General features: G+C 46.5%; 1 protein-coding gene across 3 annotated transcripts in view; it reads left to right on the forward strand.

The window, feature by feature from the left end:
• Nucleotides 1-4,273: 4,273 nt before the first annotated feature.
• Nucleotides 4,274-19,546, forward strand: part of IGSF11 (immunoglobulin superfamily member 11) — a 15,953-nt gene continuing 680 nt past the window's right edge. Inside the window, exons 1-7 of one of the 3 annotated variants that reach the window (XM_006036370.3) lie at nucleotides 4,274-4,294; nucleotides 12,983-13,146; nucleotides 15,875-16,082; nucleotides 16,955-17,110; nucleotides 18,142-18,264; nucleotides 18,496-18,646; nucleotides 19,226-19,546. The exon at nucleotides 19,226-19,546 is cut by the window's right edge and continues 680 nt beyond it. In XM_006036370.3, the coding sequence (XP_006036432.3) occupies nucleotides 13,108-13,146; nucleotides 15,875-16,082; nucleotides 16,955-17,110; nucleotides 18,142-18,264; nucleotides 18,496-18,646; nucleotides 19,226-19,546 (998 nt within the window). In that variant the 5' untranslated portion in view covers nucleotides 4,274-4,294; nucleotides 12,983-13,107. Of the gene's footprint in view, nucleotides 4,295-4,404; nucleotides 4,427-11,077; nucleotides 11,201-12,982; nucleotides 13,147-15,874; nucleotides 16,083-16,954; nucleotides 17,111-18,141; nucleotides 18,265-18,495; nucleotides 18,647-19,225 lie in introns of those variants that run through there. The other 2 variants (XM_025192651.1, XM_025192650.1) reach the window with 2 other exon arrangements.

Genomic DNA, 19,546 nt, shown 5'->3' on the forward strand with positions numbered 1-19,546 from the left:
TTAGGCTCTGACTGCCTCGGTTTTCCGTGCAGTGTCAGTTGCTTTCATTTGCAGTCCTTCCCAAACTGTTGAAACTTGCTCTGGAGAGCTAGTGTCCCTTCTTCAGGGGATTGCAACCAGGTGTTCCCCTGCTTTTCCCATTATGTGATACTGAAGACCTGAGCATCTCACCCTATATGTCTGCTGCTGTTCTCTGGCCAGTTCTTTGTGGTTCTTCTCTCACCTTGGGGAAACAGTGTCATAAATCTTCATAATAGAGTATTCCCTGTCCTTTTTTGGTATGCTGTGATGAGCAACAAAATTAGTCTCCAAACAGCAGTAAGGTTTAAGTCTTGTCATGGCACCTGATTTGGCATATATTAAAAGAAAGGGCACGCAAACACATCAGAGCCATTGCTTCAGGTTCTCTGCAAACCCAGGCCCGTGTTCCCCACATCGTTTACACTTGCATTGAATTTTCAGTGTTTCCTACACAACCATTACAGCTGGGGACTTGGGGCTTTGTGTTAGTTTTCAATTCAAAATGTAAGCCCTGAAGAGTAACTGAAAGGCCTGTTTCAGTGCTCAGCTAATCTTCACTCTCCTCCAGGGCTGTGCCCCACATTTTGGAAACCCTGGTTCAGGTGTCCCTGGTGGCATGTTGGAGTAGGGAAGGAGTGGGCCCCCAATCAACAAATGTACCCAGCTTTGCAAGCCCCAGCCTCCTCTGCAGTTAGGTTGCCTCTGTTTGGCCAGATCCTAACCTCACCTAGGCTCCTTTCTAGGTGAAGCTCACAATTAATCCTGTGTGTGCCATGTGCTGATTACCTCTTGTACGAAAATGTGGATAACTGGAAAAGGTGTCACTAGCCAAGGCACAGACATTATCTCTTGGAACACCTATGCAGGCATAGATGACACAAAATTCTTAAAAATTATTTGAAACACTTTTCCCACTACACTTGTACAGCCACCTCTGGGGCGGAACATAGCTGCTGAACATATAGCTTTGGAATACAATGGAATATATTCACTATATACTGTTGACATAGTCACTACAGTGGATTGTAGCTGTTATGTAACATTTAAGGATCACAAGGGAAACCAAGGCATGCAGAGTGTAATTTTCCATGCAAGCTCTGCTGGTCAAATTTCAGGGTAATTAACGGATACGTTTCAAAAAGCCTTGGCTTTTGAATGGGGATTCAGAAGCCATCACCTGTAGCAGCAATGTATAGCCTGTTGGGGCAGTGTTAGCTCAGGAGGGAGGCCTCACACCAGTGATGTTGAGACTTCTTTTTTCTTGTGGTGTCCTGTTTTAGTATCAATCACGTCTGACCCCACTTAACTTCTGTGACCCAAGGGGCTGTCCCGCGAAGGTATCATAGCTCTCCCATTTGTCTCTTACTTGATCTGCTATGGGGAGGAATGCAGTGCAGTAGTGACCTGGAATGAGGATATGCCAGGGGAAAGGGCTATTCTGCCCTTCCTCCTCCTCCCTCCCCCGTTCCCCAGCAGGCAAGAGGGAAGAGCAATAGCTGAGTGGGACCCCTCTGTCCTTGCTCATCAGACAAAATAAAGAGAGTCCATTGGGGCAGCTGCTGCTTAGTTCCTCCTCAGCTAGATCCAAGCTGGGAATTCAAGGACTGTCAAATCAGCCCGAAGCAGCCTCCAACCAAGAGAAGTGTTAAACCTCCCATTGTACCTACTTGTCCAACCCTATACCATAGAGAGGGGATTATCATATGCCCAAAGGGATTAACATATGCCCCAGAGCACAGGGATTGATTAGTTTTATCCTAGCTAATGTCATTGTAGATGCTATTTTTACTCCTATCAATGTCCCTTCCTATTTTTATAATCTCACTATAATACAGTGCAACTTTCTCTTTGATACCAGCTCACTTAGGAGTTGCACTTAGTGCTGGAGGGAGATGAGGAGACTGTTCCAGTTGTCAGAGGCTGCAAAGGAGAAGGCTCCTATGACATCCATTGGCAAGCTAGGTGAAGGGAAAGAAAAACAGCTAGTGTTACAGTATGGGGATGGCAAGAGGGGGAGGACAGATATTTTGAGATTGTCTGGAGGGTCCTGAAAAGAAGGCAGGCAAGGTAACATAGGGACATAGGGCTGAAAGAAGCCTCCTGAGCCATTGAGTCTAGTGCCCTTCATTTGCAGGCTATCGTTAACCAAAGGAATCCCTCAAACCACCATTTCAAAACCTCACACATAACTACAAGGAATAAAATCTGAAATACCTAGAATCCATCGTGCATCATGAACCCATCTCCAGTCTAAATATTATTGAAAAAATGTAAATGCTATCTTTATTCACTGAATAGCTGTGCTTGTGTAATGGCTTCAGAACCTAAGCAATGCCATGCTGGGTCAAATCAATGGTCCATCTAGTTTAGTACCTAGTCTCTGACAGTGGCAAATAGTAGATGTTTTAAAGGGAGAATATATGAATGGGGCATGGCTGGGACAACCCAACGCTTGTCATACCTACCTTGACATCCACCAGCCCTGAATATTGTCTCAAAGTCTTGAAAGAAAAATCATCCATGTAATGGCTTCATCCATAAAGAAACAGATTCCAGAGTTATTTTGCTCAGAAGACTTGATTTATTGGAAAATGGAACACATCCACATAGGAAGCCCATGGGGCCTGGTACATCAGTTCTGCTTGGTATTTGGTTTGGTGTCTGAGATCATGCCAGATGAGGAAATGAGCACTGAGCAAAGAATTCCAACTTTTGTTCAGATGTGATGCTTCCTCATCCTTGCTTTGTGAAGTGTGTAATGGCCACAACTTCCTTTTTGGTGGAAAAATTTTGGAAAAAAACGCTCACGTGTCCTACAGAAGTAAATATGGGATATATTCATTCCCATCTATCTACATGTGCAATTAGCGTACCTGAATAAACTCTGGCGCAGTTCATGCCAGAGTTTATTGTTCCCAGGTGCAGCATTTACACTTGTGCCCTCAACTGCAACACGCTGAGCTGGGGCAGTGCAGCCCCGGCTGGCATGGTGTCTATGGGGTCAGCCTGCCAGCCCAGGGCTGCTCCAACCTAGCTCAGTGTGCTGTGGAGAAGCTGGCTGGGGCAGGAGGGTGCTACAGTGTGGGGCTATCCAGCAGGCAGGCCTGCTCTGTAGCACCCGCGTGCCCCAGACAGCCCTGGCCACCATCTACATGTGCATTGCCATGGAGCAAATAACTCTGCCATAGGATAATACTTTTGTTGGGCAGTACTATCCTATAGTGGAGTTAATTAGTTTACTCTGGCCTAATAGCGCTGCTTATGTAGACAGTGATGCTTTATTGCCGAGTGAATTAATCAGCTCTGCAGTAAAGTGCATGTGTAGATGTGCCCTTTGTGTTTTTTAAAAGTCAGATCATGGACAAGGGAAGGAATGAAGCCCATCTTGCAGAGCTGTAAATTGCAGCATGGAGTGGGGAGATGAACTTCATGTTTTCTCAGCAAGGCATCTGATTCAAACTGTCCTTGTAACCCTGGAAGAGAGACTCATTTCTACAGAGGGACAAAGGCAGGTATGCTGGCTTAATTCCGTGGCCAGCACCTGAGTCCAGAACAGGGTGGGTCAGCAGAGCCTTATCATTAGCACGTTATTCCAATGTTGTTATACCTAGCCCAGACATAGGTTATAAATGACAGTAGAGAAAGCACAGGTGAGGTCAGCAGAGATGTACAGGTAGTAGTTATCTCTAATTAGCTGCTAGCAAGCAATGCTGTGGGATAGGGATCAAGACCCAAGCCCTCAGACTACTCTGTGAATGAGCACATTCATTCAGTGTCCTACCTACCTGCTTGTTTAACAGGGCAGGTGTCACTACCAGTCAGAACAGATGAGCCATGGTCCAGTGCTGCATGTGGTGCAGGGGAGTTTATTCAGTGGGTTGCAGGATAAGGTGAATGAATGAATAAGATGACTGTTTCTGACTATCTCTAGGTGTGACAGTGCTCATAAGTTTAATTTCTGGTGACTCAGAGAAAAACCCTGAGCTCAGATTCAGCTGCCTACCTTTTCACCTATGCTTTGGTGAGAGCTTGCATTGGGTACAAAGCTTTGGGAAGTCAATATTGGGGCTGCCCTGCTATTTATTCCTATTAGCCCTGCAGAGCCAGAGGAGCTGGATTTTATTCCTTTTGTACCTCATCAGCAGTGTGATTAATTAGAGCATTGCTGAATGCATGAGCCAGAGAGAACCCAGCTGTGGCCTACATCCTATTCAAGAAATAGGGAATGATGGAAACATGTTTCTAGGTGTTTTCGTGAATTCCCAGGGCCCAGGTGAGTTTGCCATCTATAAACCATCTACAGCACTCTCTGAGGAGTACCAGCCCCTCTTTCTAGCTCAAATTGCTTGTCACTAGGGCATCAATATGCTGCTGTGCATTGAAGCAGGCCTGTGACTGGGAAGAGGTAGGAGTTGGGCAGCTTTGTGATTCAGTACAGGTACCCAGACACTGTGGTGACAGAAGTCTTGTGGATATGGTGGATATGCATGGAAGATGGGTGACAGACACATAGGTGTTTCTTGGATGTACTTTGTGTAGTCATCACACTTTGAGAGAATTCCCTTTACAGCTTTCTTATCCTGATGGCTACTAGGTAACAGAACAAATTCAGATGGTGTACAAGGGTGCACAGCCCCTCCCCTCCACCCCTCCAGATACCTCAGGGCCCAAACTTGCTGCTGTCTTGCTGTGCACTCACAGAATAGCTTTTATGGGTCCTGAATTTTCTTTCAGTTCTCTAGTGATCCCAAGTCTCAGCATGGCTGCCTAGCCTGGAAACCTCCCATGACTGTCCAGGTCAATATATATAATGTGACAGTCACATGCGTGTTCCATCAGGAAAAAGTGTGGGTCCATCCTGACTCCTCTGTCTTTCTGAGCAATGGCTTTACCTTGGGTCACTCCTTGGACAGGGATATCCTGGGTGAGTCAAACATTGGACCAGATTTCGGCTGCATTTACCTGTCATAGTTCTGGGCTGAAAAATGGGACTGGTCTGTCATATGCTACCTCAGAATGGTTGGCTGGTTAAATATTACTTCTAGTTTATCAGGCACTGCCATGGAAACCACACTCAGGAGCTGTTGCACATTCGGTGCCTTAGAAACATGACCAACCACCAGTGAGAATGGCTAAGAGAAGCACCAAAGGCAATTGATGCCCAGCTTTACCCAGGGCAAGTGACAAGTTAAGGACCTGAGGTGGCTTCAGCAGTTCATTAGGATACTGTGATGGCTTTGTGCATACACTGAGGACCCATTCTGTTAGTGTCTTGATGTCCCTGAGCAGGTCAGGCCCTTGTTTTTGCCTTGGTGAGTTTTACAGAGCAGAAGCAACACTTTCTTCCCAGCACTCAGGAATGACCACCTTTTCTTCTGCTTTCTGCCAACATGATTGCTCCTTCAGAGGCCAGAAAGGATTAGTGGCAGGGACAATGTGCCTCTTGTGTTTTGGCTGTCCTTCCAATGTCATCAGTGCAGGAACAGCAAGTCTCCTTTAGGGGCTTCTTGACTGAATGCTGTGCTAGCAAGTCCTGTAGCCAAGGTACATGCTGCCTATACCACTCTCTCCTCTGCATGGGATTCTCTCATTTTTGAGTGGCAGAGGTAGGGAGGGGATTACGGTTGCTCTGGGCATCAAATCCATCAGGTATGCCAGCTCACTTGGGGCCTATTGTGTGGGGAGATTACACCTCTGGAGCAGTGGAAACATTTTATTTCAATTTCTCTCCTTTAGCACTGCAGGCAATTATATCTCAGATCATTTCACTGATTGTGGGGCAAGGCTTACAGTTGCTTGCTTCTGTTTTCATTGCAGTTTTTCCCTTGGTTTGTTTGCAATCCCAGAATTTTTCTTTTTTTGAACACTGCAGCTTTATATGGATAATAGCATTCTCCAGGTTGGTACCTGTGTCCTCTGGGCCTTCATTGCAAAAGCCAAGGGTGCTAGGCACCTTGAAGGCATCTTCTGCAGTGCTGTGCAACAGAATTTTTTATTCTATTTTCTGAGGCTTTGGCTGTGCTTCAGATACTTCCAGGTACAGCTTGAAGCCTAGCACTCTCCTGCTGCACTTTTTTGCAAGTTCCCATGTTGACCAAGTGAGACTGAAGTGATTCAGTTTAATTTCTCTGTTCCTTCATTTCCCCTATCTCCTTTACTGTGGCTCCTTAGACACCAGAGGCACTTTTACACTGCAGAGCATACCGGTTCTGGGCCCCATATGTGCAAGCCGATGCTTGCCAAACCTGCTTGTGAGCATCCATGCTGCATCTCATGTCCCGGGTGTGGTATTGGATGTGTATGTAGCTTTACTAACACAGCCCAGGGGATTCCCATAAACAGACCTTAATTGTTTAGCACTCCTCCCCCACTACATCCTGGCCATTGCCCAAGCCAGTTTATACTACTGAGTACTGACTGACCTGCTGCTGCTCTAGCTCTAGGTCAGCAAAGCCCCCTAGTAGAAATGCAACATATGTGAGTAGAAACATACTTACACCACCCCTGCAAATGACATTATCTTAGCTCAGTACTTCTCAACCTTTTTTAGACTTAAGGAACTCATTGTAAAATGCCAGCTCTTTGTTTTCATTCATTCTTTGACTACAGAAAAATGCTAGAGCAATTATATTGTTGCAAATAACTTAGAAAGACCAAACAGGGCAGGATGTTGTTAACACTCCGGATTCTTGTTTGAAATCATGTATCTTGTGACTCATGTTTGCACAACTAACAGTGTAAACATTGTGTGACACCCCGTGGCACCCTTGGGAGGATCTTACAGCACGGCAGGGAACTGTAACATCCTGGCTGATAATCAGTCTTAGGCAGTAAAAGCCCTCTTCTGTCAGTATAACTGCAGCCAGGCAGAGGCTTTGCCATCAGAGCTACTGGTATGTTGGCTATAGGATGGGAATGACTTCTCAGCCCCAGCTGATATTGGGATGCTAGAAAAAAATTGTAGAGATAGTGTAGAGAACAGGTTTCTGCAGCCTCTGAGACATACCCCATTTTTTGCCTGGCCAATTTTTTCTGATGTTTTCTGTGCTAAGCAGTTTCAGGGAGAAATGCATGTGTGGGACTTAAAGGCAAGGGCTGGCATCACACCACTTCATTATAACCAGGGAGTCTAAAGCTACCTGTAGGTGTGGGAGCGGGGGGTTGGAGGGGGGATGGATCTCATGGATTTCCGCCAGGGGTGGAGCATGTACTATTTTGTATGAGCATTGCATGGAGCCCCTTAGTGGAGAATGAAGGTAGCTGAGTATGCTGTGTGGGAAGCTGAGGTATCCTGTCAAAGATGAAATCAGAATGATCCAGGGCCAACTACTGCTTCGGTTATATGGTCCTGAAATACACATGCTTAATCATTTCAGTTCTGCAATGTCTGAAAAGCTGGTCCTAGCCAAAACACCCTCTTGCCAGCCAGTTCCCAAGAAATAGGTGACACTGAGCATACTTTCTACTTAGCTGCTGCCACTCAGTGTTTCAGGAACAGACCTGAAAGCAGTGAACAGAACCAAAGTGCAGAGCATCGTGTGAATGGACTGTGGGCTTGACATTGGTCTGAGCCAGCCTCACTCCATTGACACCAGTGCAAACGAGGTTTCAGTGTGTGCTTTAGGATCACTGAGGGTCACAGCTAGGAGAAGCTATTGCAGTGCCTGGATTTGGGCAACCATTGCTTACAGTACCAACATGGTTACCTTCTATAGGCAAATCAGCCTTGCTGAATACTTGAGAATACACTGAGGGAGTCACATAATAAAAGTAGCAAACATGAATGCTGTGTTCCAGTGTTTAATTTGATATATTAAGATGGAATGTGTATGCATATCTATTTGTCTATCCATTGATTGATCAAGAACTAGATACGTGTGTGTGTGTGTGTGTGTGTGTGTGTGTGTGTGTGTGTGTAAAAGTGCTCAGCAACCCCCTCCTACCTGGTTCAGGGTGCTGGAATTTCAAGTGATGGGCACACACATATCGAATTTGCTCATTTAATTCTTTAGGCTGCTTGAAAATCCTGGCCTTAGGATTTAGGTTTCATGTATTATATCACCTACGGCCCCCCTGGTTAGGTGACAGTCATGAATTTTGCAGGTCCTAACATCTGAATATTTACATGTTTAATCTTTTATATTATATTAGTGGGGTCTTCATTGTTTCTGTAATTATATGTCTGTGTGTATGTCTGCACACATGCATCTGCATATTTATATGTCTATGTACTGGAGCATGTGTATCAGTGTATATGTTTAGGACTGGAGGTGTGTCTGTGTTTGTGGCTCTGTGTGTGTGCCTGTAGCTGTGTCTTTGTGCATGTTCCTCCATCTGTGTGTTTATACATATTTGTTATATTTAGTAGTCTGAGATGTAAATAAATGGGGCCTTAGCTAGAATGAGGAGCCTGTAAAGAGCATTTGATCTTGGCTACTTTCTCATGGTGTTATTGTTGGGTGGTTTCCCTGGCAGAAGAGTCATTTTATAGTAATGACCCTTGGTGCTGTGTGTGTGAATGCATGCACATGCAGAGGTGTCTCCTTATCTGCACTGGTGCAGGAGAATTCCTGCCTACATGCACTCTCCTGACTCCGCTGTTGCCTTTTCTAAGTTCACTTGGCAGAGTCCGCTGTGTGTCTTCCTCACCTGGAGCTCTTCAGGTGCCACTTATCTTAGCTGGGTGGTCTTTGTCTTTTGATGGCCTCCTGCATCACACGCACTCTGGGGCCATAGAGCAGCACACAGCCTTGGAACACGTGGGGCAATGGGAGCACCTGAAATGTGGGCCAAGGGAGCAGAGGAAAAGAAATGAGATACTGGGTGGCTCAGTAAAAGGAGTAGGCATTGTGCAATACCAGGGATTTGAAGGAATACAGGCCTCGAAGGGGCCTCCTGGGCTATCAGGTCCCATCTTCTGTTAATTGACTCAAGGAAATCCCCACAATCACCTTTTCAGATCCTCAGGCACAGCAGCAAGGCATAAGACCAGACATGCAAAGCATGCTTGCAGTATGTCATAGAGAAAAGCAGGGAGAGGGAGTGCATATTTTACCTCCAAGGGCTAAAATGCCCCACACACAGGTGAAATGGGTTTGGGACTCAGATGTTCCTCCATGTCCTGTCCAACAAGCACTGCACATAGTTGTCATGGAGAAGCCAGAAGCACAGGATTGACTTATTTGGAAGAGGGATTAAAGGCTTCTGCATATGGAATAGCAGGACCATGTTTGAAGGGCAGCAGGGAGAGAGGCACTAGAAGAGCTGTGGGCAATTGCAGACATAGGAATGAAAAGGAATCCTGTCTCTCCTGCTACATACAGAGAAAATACTTCCTGGCTGCTGTGGTAACAGTGTGTGCAGTGGTTGCTTTGCTGTCCATTTTTGTGGCCACTATACTAAATCAGGCTCAGATTCAGAAGTGGATGAATAACACACCTACTTTCTGTTTTGTATATTGCTCCAAAATTCATTTGGGAATTCTCAAATATATTCATCCCTTGCTATTATCTTCACATTTCTTAAGGAAACACATTCTGCACGGGATATTTATTTTAGGTTTTGATTTTGATTTTCAGGTTTTGTAAACAGTTTATTGCAAAGATTACCAATCACACCATACTAGTAAGTTACACTAATGGTAGGATCCCTGACTAGATAACTTGTATAACTAAACCTGCAGCATGAATTGTGAACTGTGAAGTTTCCAACAACATTTCCCATTGGCAGATGTGTTGGATTCAAATTAAATCTTTTTTAAACTGAGTTACTCTGACAAAATTCAAGCATTCAAATGGCTGCAGAAAGCAAACATGGAAGAGCTATGAACATAATTGACTCTATTCCCTTTCAGATCTAAACTAACATCTGTGGACTATTACCACCCCCCGTACCTTCCCCTCTTTCTCCTAGCCTCATGAATATTGTCTTAACAGACTACAGTGGGTATCAAAAAAGCCTGCCATCCCTTACTAGAGCCTTTCACAGGCAGTAGTTGTTTTCTTGCAACAGTTTATCGAGGGAAAGATCTAGTCCCTATTGCTCAGCAGGTGGATGATGGTGAGTTAGCTCAGTATTTACTTCCATGTAGCCTTCAGAGTTTGGCCACATGCAGGACATCAGCTAAGTCCAGCCTTGGTGCATCAGAGCACAGATCACTCCAGTCAGGGTTATATGCAACAGGTGCTTTCTGGGGGCCAGCTGGTATAATGGCTACTACTGCTATCTGGCCATTCACAAAGAAGCTAAGAGTCCAGAAGTAATCCATCTTGTTTACCACTTTAAGAAGTATAAGGCAGACACCTTTTATTAAATTCATTCTTACTTCCAGCTATTCACAGTTTACTTCAATTTATTGCTGGCAACCCCAGATATTGGGTGGATTAAGCTTAAACCAGTCACTTTTCCTAGAGAGACTTCCAGTTCTCTCACACATTAGAACAGGGTCTGGTTGGACTGTGGAATTCTTGTTTCCATGGGAAATTCCACAGTTCATTTTAAGAAAACCCCCAAATCAGATATAAAAGAGTATAAAAGGGTACTCCGAAATTGAAGTTTTGAACAAGTAAAAATGACATTTCATTCTAACCATGTTGACACATCCACAAGGCTCCCAGAGTTGCTTGGAGTCCTGAGAACTAGGTAAGCAGAGACTGAAATGCAGGTGGTCGAGATGCTGTGAGCCCTGGGAACCCCAGCTTCGGAGCAGTCCACCTGGCAGGCAGCCCTAAAGCTGGGATCCAGAGAAGCTCTGCCTGATGGGCTGCCCTGAAGCCAGTAGCTAGAAGTCCTGGGCTCCTGGGCTACAGAGCAGCTCTTAGCCTGGGGACTTTGGGAGTTAGTCCACCACCAGCTCCTCACCAGTCCACTGGTCAGGCTGTCAAGGACCCTGGTTGGTCAATGCTAGCCTGAAACCAGGCAGGTTTCCAGCAGAAGCCCACCTCTTTTCTGTCTGAATCTTGTAGAATCATGTTCTCAGAAAGCATTTCCATTTCAATGACCCAGCATTTTCTGACAGAAAAATATTCCATCAGATAATTTCCTACCCTCTCTATTTAGGACAGCAAGGTGACAAGACTATCTACACTTTGGTGACATACAGCTGGGTGGTGTTTGCATACTGATATCATCTGATTACCAATAGCAACTTGCAGTCTCCTCTGGAGGCCTCACACTTATGGTAAAAAAGAAAGGATCTAATTGACTTTTAAAATGATACAAGACGTTGGTTCTGGCTCCACCTGCAGATTTTGTGAGAGGAGAAGAAAGGTTAAAAAAATATATCTAATGCTTCCAGAAACGCTTGCAGTGTTTCCTTATTAAATTTCTTATGTCAAAGGGTTCAGCTGTACAAAATGAAATATTTTCCCACATGATTTGCAACTCAAGGGGTGCATCTCCACATGCAGGGGTATGTGATTGCTGTGGCAAAAATAGCAGTGGCACAAATTTGCGCCACTGCTTTTTGCCTATGTGCACGTCCCTCCATGTGGGGTTGGTGCAGGGAAAATTGCCCCAGGTGGAGTAGGGGAGGCTGGGGCCAGCACCTGTGCTGGCCCCAGCAGCCTTACCTGAGGTCCTGAGGGCCACCTGGGGTAGCAGCAGCAGTGATCTGGCCACTCAGATCCTGGCTGACAGTCAGAGTGAGGCTCTGGCTGGCCAGGCTACCTTTCTGGTGGCACACTTGGCTGCCACGTGTGCTGCACCACTTTTTTCAGCAATGTTTTTTTTTTTTGACCCCAGGATGTCCGCATGTGGTTTGCAGTGTTGCAAACTGCACATGTGTGTTTGTGGGGACACAGCCAAGCAGTGCCATGTTGAGATAGTGCATGACAGGAGACAACGGGTGCATCCCCATGAGCACACACACGCAGTTTGTGGAGCCTCAAAGCAGTTTGAGATGCTGCAAATCGTGCGCGGCATGTGCACTCATTTGCCACGTTGCTAATTAGCAGTGAGGCCATTTTTTTTGACACTGGGAGATCCGGTCTGTGGCAGCTGTGTGCACCGCCAGAAAGGGAGCCTGGCTGGCCAGAGCCACAGACTGACTGCCAGCCAGGCTCCAAGAGGCCGGATTACTACCATTGTTGCCCTGGGAGGTCTCCAGGACCTCCCCAACCCAACCTGGGACAATTTGCCGCACAGCAACCCCATGTGCAGCGGTTTTTGCATCTGCAGTGCAGTGGCAAAAAGCAGTGGCACAAAGTTGTGCTGGTGCTATTTTTGCCTTGGCAACCATGCACCCCTGCATCTGGGGACGTGCCCAAAGTGACAAGGAGAACAAGTAGGACTGAGTAAAGCCACTTTTGCTGTTGAGCCTGAATGATGGGAGGGAAGAGTCAACAGGATTACAGATAGAAAATAAATTAGATTTGATCTGTTCTTTCAATATCAAATGTCATTATAATCAGAGAACAAAATTTGGGGATGATGCCTAATCCCTTAAATATAAAATATCCCTAAACTTTCATATTCAAATTGGATTTTGTTGTGAAAAAGAACTGAAAAATGATTGAGTTTCCTTTAATGAAAGTTGTTGCTCTTGTCTACCTGCTTGTTAAAACTTGTGCGTCTGATTCCTCTTCTTGGTGGAAGAAGCTGCCATGTATCCTTGGGTAGACCTTAAACTACTGCTCACTAATTACAGCTCAGCTTCTCTGGAAGGTTTTTCCTCATAGCCAAAATGGCCTCCATTGTTTCAAAGCAGCTAAAGCCAAAGCTCTCTCAATTAAGATGATTGCCCATTTCCATTTGCCTTTTTTATAAGAGGTCTGGGTGAGAATGGCTGGACAACCCAGAGCATGGAGAGAAAGGGTGGAGGGGGGAATGTTATCTGTTTTGGCATGTGGTGGGGAATGCCAGTGGCACGAAGCACAAATATACAGTGCTACCTGAATAAAGGGCATAGCAAGAGTCCAGGGAAAAGGATAAAAACTTAAGCATGGTTCCCTTTTCTCAACAGGTCTGGTGAGCTCGCTCGAAGTGTCAGTAAGTTCCGGGAGTATCCAGGTTGCTCGAGGGCAGACAGTAATCCTGCCCTGCACCTTTACCACTAGCGCTGCCCTCACAAACCTGAATGTCATCTGGATGGTGATCCCACTCTCCAACGCCAACCAGCCTGAGCAGGTATCAGTGCTTCTTGGAATTCACAGGTGTTATGTGTGTGTCTCCTTTCCCGTGCCCCATCCTCAGAGTGGTATGTGAACACATTTTCCTGCAGTAGCTGGACTTTTTGCTGTAGGGGTGTCACCAACTTGGGACATGGTTTAGAGCAATTCCTGTAACTAAGCAGTCTTGCTCTGGAAGGGTTAGCAGTAGAAGATAAAGGTGCAAGAGGCCAGGTCTGAGGTTCATGGCCAGAATTGATCATGCCTTCTTTGTAGGCCCATTGACTTCTGTTGCCTTTTGTAACTGATACTGCCTCAGTCCTTGAATATCTCCCTGTGCCCCAGCATGTCTTCTGCTGCTGCTGTATGTGCTCTGAGTACCTTACCCCTACTGTGTGTTTATCATTTTCTCTCCGCTTCCACCTTCGGCAAGCATGGTACAACCTGTGTCCTCAGCTGTCTTGGTTGGACTTATGCACTGGTCTGGCATAGTGTCAGCTGAGCTGGTTAGTTACTCCACAAGATACAATGGGGCATGGGGAGGCCTTTGGGCCCTGTAGCAAGTCCTGACCCCCAAAGGCAGCTGTGATGTCCATTGGTGGCCAGATTGTCCCTGCTTTACCTCTCTTGTTCGTATTGCTTGCCATGCCTTGATAGATATTCTCGTCCTTTAGGGAGGCTGCCCTCAGGGCCCTGGAGTGAGCCCCAGTCCACCTCTTTCTCTGCTTGTCATGCCTGGCTGGCACCAGCCTTGCCCTCAGGTACTAACCTGCCTTCAGGGCATTAATCACGGCTTCCAGCCTCCCCCAAAGCTATGCCCATGCCTCACGGGTGTTACTCTCAAACCAAGTACCAGCCTGCACAGGCTTCAGCCCTCTTGACTTTGGCCCAATAGTTGCTCTACCTGTGGAGTCCTAAGCATAGGTCTACTTGCTCTGGCCTGGTTTCTGAGTCCCAGACTCTTCTTAATTGGGCCTTACTCTCAAGGTGCAGACTCTGGCCCTCTTGGCTTTCATCTACCCACTGTCTCTTCCTTGGGGCTCAGACTCTGGTCCTCTTGACGCCAACCTAGCGCTGCCTCCTCCTCTCTGGGCTCAGAACCCATAGTGCTTCTTCCTAGGCACCCCTGTGCAGCCTTCAGTCCTTCCCTACATCCATAATCCAGTCCTCTAGTCTAAACTACAACACAAATTCAAACAACCATTTCCAGATAAAAGACTCAAAGCCCCCTCTGGGTCACCATGCTGCTGCAGAAGCATCCTCCTCACTCACTTCCTCTCTTAGCCCTGGGAATACCTGACCTGGCCTGCAGCTCCCACTCCTTTCCAGCCTGAACTGGCAGGAACAATTTCCCTCATAAAGTTCAGGGCTGCACTGCCCCTGTGCCTCAGGGACCTAATCTTATATCCCCTGAGATCCTCCCCTTCTAGCCAGGTGCTCTCTTGTCTGACCATAGGTGTGTCCTCTCAGCCTCCAGAGCAGCCTACTGCTGTTTCTCTGGCTAAGCTGCATTTGTCCCCTTGCTGCCTACCTAGGGCTCTTCCCTACTGTCTTATTGTTGGGTAGCTAGCCATGCAGTTAGCCTGTGCAGGCTATAGGCCCTTGGCTGCCTACTCTCCTGTAGCTAGCCCATGTTTGGCTGCCTGCAAACCCTTTTGCTGCAATCTCTGTCAAGTAACAGGAACATCTGGCCCCCTGTTACAGGCCCTGCTTTGAGTACTCTGTGGTGTGGGATGGTGTGGGGGGATGCTGAGAAGAATTTGGAGGATCTGGAAGCAGCTGAAAGCTGAGATAGAAAGGATGATTAGCCCCTTAATATTAGGGTTTTTGCATCATCTGCATTCTGCAGAATACTTCCTGAAAGATGGACTTTCTCATGGACCCTTCCTCTCTCCTAACACCCCACTACTTGTTGGTCAGGATATTTCCTAGCAGTGAACATCAGGAAGGCCTTGGTGTACCCACAGTGGCCCACAAACCATCCCTGGAGAACCTTTGTTGCACAAATTGCTAGTTTCGTGCCCCTGGAGGCTTTGTCCAATTTACCTCAAGGAGAGAGTCACACACTCAGGCTGGGTCCAACTCGAGTTTATTGTTTGCAAACAAGTTCGACAATGGAGCTCAGTACTCAAAGCGAAGTCGACCCCTAGCCACGCCCGAAGTTACATTTTTATAGCTCTCGTGAACAAGATTCCATTGTGGCAATCTGTAACTGGCTACAGTTTTCTGCAAAGTTTAGTACATGCATAGTCCTAAAGCGGGCAGGTAACAAGGGTTGCAAAATTTATGTGCAAAGCAAGCAGTAACTAATCTTTGTGTAACATTTGTTCGGACTGTTCCTTACTATGCTACTGCTTATCTAATGCAGGAAGAGAGAAGAGAAAAAGAAACAACTTACAGTTCTCAGCTGTGAGGCCCTTTGTGTAGTGATAATAAGGGATCATGAGACATTTTTGCCACACCTTTGAACTGTATTTTCAATTTGTACTGGTAGGGAGTACAAAAAACATGGTACTGATTGCAATGAGGCCCCATCCCAAATATTTTTATCACAGGGCTGTCCTTTCTTTGAGAAAACTCTGCTACCAGGATACATCTGCTTGGGGTTATTGTAAAAGTTTTACATGGGTCCCTTAGAAATTGGTCCTTTCTGCATTGTCTCCTTTTGTCACATGTGCTTGGTTTGCTTCTGAACATCAGAGATTCCTTGCAGAGAAATGTCCAATCTTTCTTTCTTTTTTTCTTAGGTTATTCTCTACCAAGGCGGACAGATCTTTGGTGGTGCACCCCAGTTCTATGGGCGAGTGGGATTTGCAGTGACAATGCCAACCACTAGTGCCTCCATCTTCATCAACAACACCCAGCTTTCGGACACTGGCACCTACCAGTGCTTGGTCAACAACCTTCCAGACCGAGGTGGCAGGAACATTGGAGTGATTGGACTCACTGTCTTGGGTGTGTGCATTGGGAATGGGAGGGAATGTAGGACTGCTCTCTTTGGGGTGGGGTATTTTAAAGAGATGTAGTTGCATATGTATTGGAGAGCAAGACTACCTGGGAGTATGTTGTAGTTCAAGGGAAACACAGGGAGGGAAGTTGTGAGGTAGGGCTGGTGGGCATCAGGTGGGTATTCTGGGAACATGGGAATGTATTTTCTGGGTGTGTGAATGTGATAGAGAAAGGACTCTTAAGGCAGGAGGGTGAGGCAGTTTGAGGACTGTGTTATGACTGAAACAAATATAGGCATTTTGCAGGGCAGGGAGAGGGGGTGTTGTAGGAAAGGGGCCACGGGGGTCCCCTATGTAGTACCCAGGAGAATGAAATGGACCTTTGGCCTTTGATTCTGGTTTCCTTTCCCCAAGTCTCCAGTTTGGGACATTTCATAGGAAGCAATAGATTATCCAATACTATCCCATACTGTTCCCCCGGGAGAAATGTTTTACCTGTCATCTGCCTAGAGCCAATTTACACCATTGAGCTTGTGAACATAATGATAATCCTCACTATGCTTATTCCAGCTAGGCAGCTGCAGGGGTTTATTTTCCCAGGAAACATCCAATGCAGAGTAGCTGTGTGAAGATCAGCAGTGTAGGACTTCCTTTTTGAATGCCAAAATTGGGGCTTCTTGGTCTGTTTTTTCCTTCCAAACTCCTTTCCCATTCCTGGTCTGCCCTTTCACTTGCTTACAGCTGATGGCCACACCAGGGGTCTCACTCTCCCTAGAACAGGCACACATCCACAGGTGCTGGGCATGTACAAAGAAACCTTCCCTTCTGTTGGCTGCACTTCCTGATGTGCTATTACTTTTCCCTCTTCTCTCATTGTAGTTCCTCCTTCTGCCCCGCTCTGCAGAATTCAGGGCTCCCTGGATGTCGGCAGTGATATCACCCTGACTTGCAGCTCAGAAGAAGGCATCCCCCGGCCAACATACCTCTGGGAGAAGTTGAACAACATTCCCAAGCTGCCTCCGACAGCCACACAAGGTGCTTACCCTGCTGTTTATCCTCCTTTTCCCAAAGGCAGCTGTTTTGATTTTCCTTTGAGATTCCAGCAATGATGCTGCTTTTTGAGTTAGCCTTGAGTCATCGCTGCAGTCAGTTATTTCTAATGGCAGTACCCTGTGGAGGAAAATGCCCCTAATTGGTTGGATGCCCCTAGTGGCCATGCTCATTGCAATGTTTCTTGATAGAAAGAATTCCTCAAGGCCTACAAGTGCTTGGGGAGTATTGTAACCCTGCTGAAATAATCACAGGTGACTCCTGATTTTGCTGGCTTACAAAGAAATGTGCATTTTAAAACACACCAGAAAAGCTCCAAAAATAGAGAGCACCTAAAACCAAAGGTGAGGTCAGCCAAAGAACCCCACAACCATTCTGCTTGAGGACAAAACACAATGCCATATTTGAAGGTTTGATAGATTTTATGCTGTGGGAGGCGCCATGTTCTAGATGTGAAGTAAAACCGGGAAAGGCTCTGACTACATATGGAAGATCCCACCTTCCCCTGGGGAATATTTAGGAGTTAGTCTTGATGGGGTGGCCACATGGTGACTCACTGATATTTATTCTTGTCTTCTAAATTATCCATGTTTTAACTGGCTATGGTATTCTAAATCTTTATATAAATCAGGAGGAGCAAACACTGGTAGAGCTGTTTGGAGAGCCCAGGGCTGGAATAGCAGAGGGTGCTGCAAGGCAGGAGTGAGTTTTATAGGTGGAGCTGTATGCAGAATGCTGCACACTCTTTGCTTGCACTTTGCCTGGCTTGCTTCTTTTGCACAGTGCGATCAGCCCCAAGCTTTCATTCACAGAAATTCATCTATAAAAAAAAGAAACATCTACTGTAAGCTCCTTAAGACCTAATCTTGTGTGTGTGAGAGAGATTCTTCCCATCTCAAGGTTATCCCCTAATTTATTATCTCGTAAGAGCCTCACACTAGACTTTTCTGTTCACTGGATTTGCCTTTTTGAGGTTTTCTGGGGTGGATTAAACTCTTTTCTCTTTGTCTGTCTAGACCAAGTTCAGGGCACAGTCACCCTCCGAAATATCAGCACTGTGTCATCAGGTCTTTACCAGTGCGTGGCTTCTAATGCCATTGGAACCAGCACCTGCCTTCTAGACCTGCAGGTCATTGCCCGTAAGTATATAATAAAAGGAGGTGTGGCCATGTGACTGCACTCTGCTAGAGCAACTTCTGTAATCAAAGACCTCCTGAATTATTGTGCGCCTCTGTATCCTGAGAGCCTTGTGCCCAGGACTGAGGATCCCAATGCTTCTTGGCCACCCTCCTCGTTGGTAGCTTCAGATGCTTATATACAGTTATATCCTAATCCTGATTTCTATCCTCTCTGTTTGCCATCCCCTGCAGCCCATCCTCGGAGTATGGGCCTGATAGCTGGAGCTGTTGCCGCAGGAGCAGTGGTCCTCATGATCTGTATTGTCTTGGTGGCTGTGGCACTGTTTTATTGGAAGAACAAACACAAGGAGGAAGAAGAGGAAGAGATTCCCAATGAAATAAGGTGGGGCTCAGGCTGTCAGCTTTCCCCCTGCTAATGGTCACTGGGGTCGCTGGGATTGCTTAGAGAGCCTGAGTCAAAGTTGTTATGTCCAGAAAATGGAGGATGATGATGGAAGGGTGGTGAAGGAGTTTTGCAGGGGTGGAGAAAGATCTTTATCTGCTCCTTAGCAAGGGGCCATGGGTTGGTTGCAGGCAGCTGCTGCTACTTGGGAAAGGCTTCAAAGCTGAAGGGATGAACATAGATCTAAAATGGAAGAGGCATTAATGTAGTCCATAGAACCAAGCAGCAATGATCACAGACTTCCGGGGAGAGACATGGTTCACTGTTGTAGCTCTGGCCCTACTTTGCCTTCTCAATGAACATGTCAGTGATGTGCAGAGGGTTGGCAGATGAGATAGTTAGCATGCACTATGATAAGTGTTACGGGGGGGAGGGGGATGTGAATGGGCTAGGCTGGTGCCACTGCACACCTGTAACAACTAAAGCCATCCCGTGCTATTTGGAGAGAGAAAAGGGGTGTCAGGGGAAAGCAGAGTTTTCAGACACAGCCCCACTTTCCTTCTCTCTCTGTCTCTTTAGGGAGGATGACCTGCCACCCAAATGTTCTTCAACTACAAAAGCGTTCCATGCCGATGCATCCTCTTCAGAGAATGACACGCTCACCTCATCCAACACCTACAACAGCCGATACTGGAATGATCCAAAAGCCAACCATGCCACGGACTCTTTCACCCGCTTCAGCAACAGCAACGATGTACGCCAGTCCTTCTCCCGTTCTGGAAGCACCAACGTCCGCCCTGTCTATGCCAATGGAGGTCACCCCTCTCCAGCTCCAACCAAGACACTGGTGGTGACAGCCAACACGGCACCATCCCCACAAGAAATGGCCAGCAGCAATGG

Source organism: Alligator sinensis, unplaced genomic scaffold, assembly GCF_000455745.1.
Source record: "Alligator sinensis unplaced genomic scaffold, ASM45574v1 scaffold1503_1, whole genome shotgun sequence".
NCBI classification, from domain to species: Eukaryota; Metazoa; Chordata; order Crocodylia; family Alligatoridae; genus Alligator; species Alligator sinensis.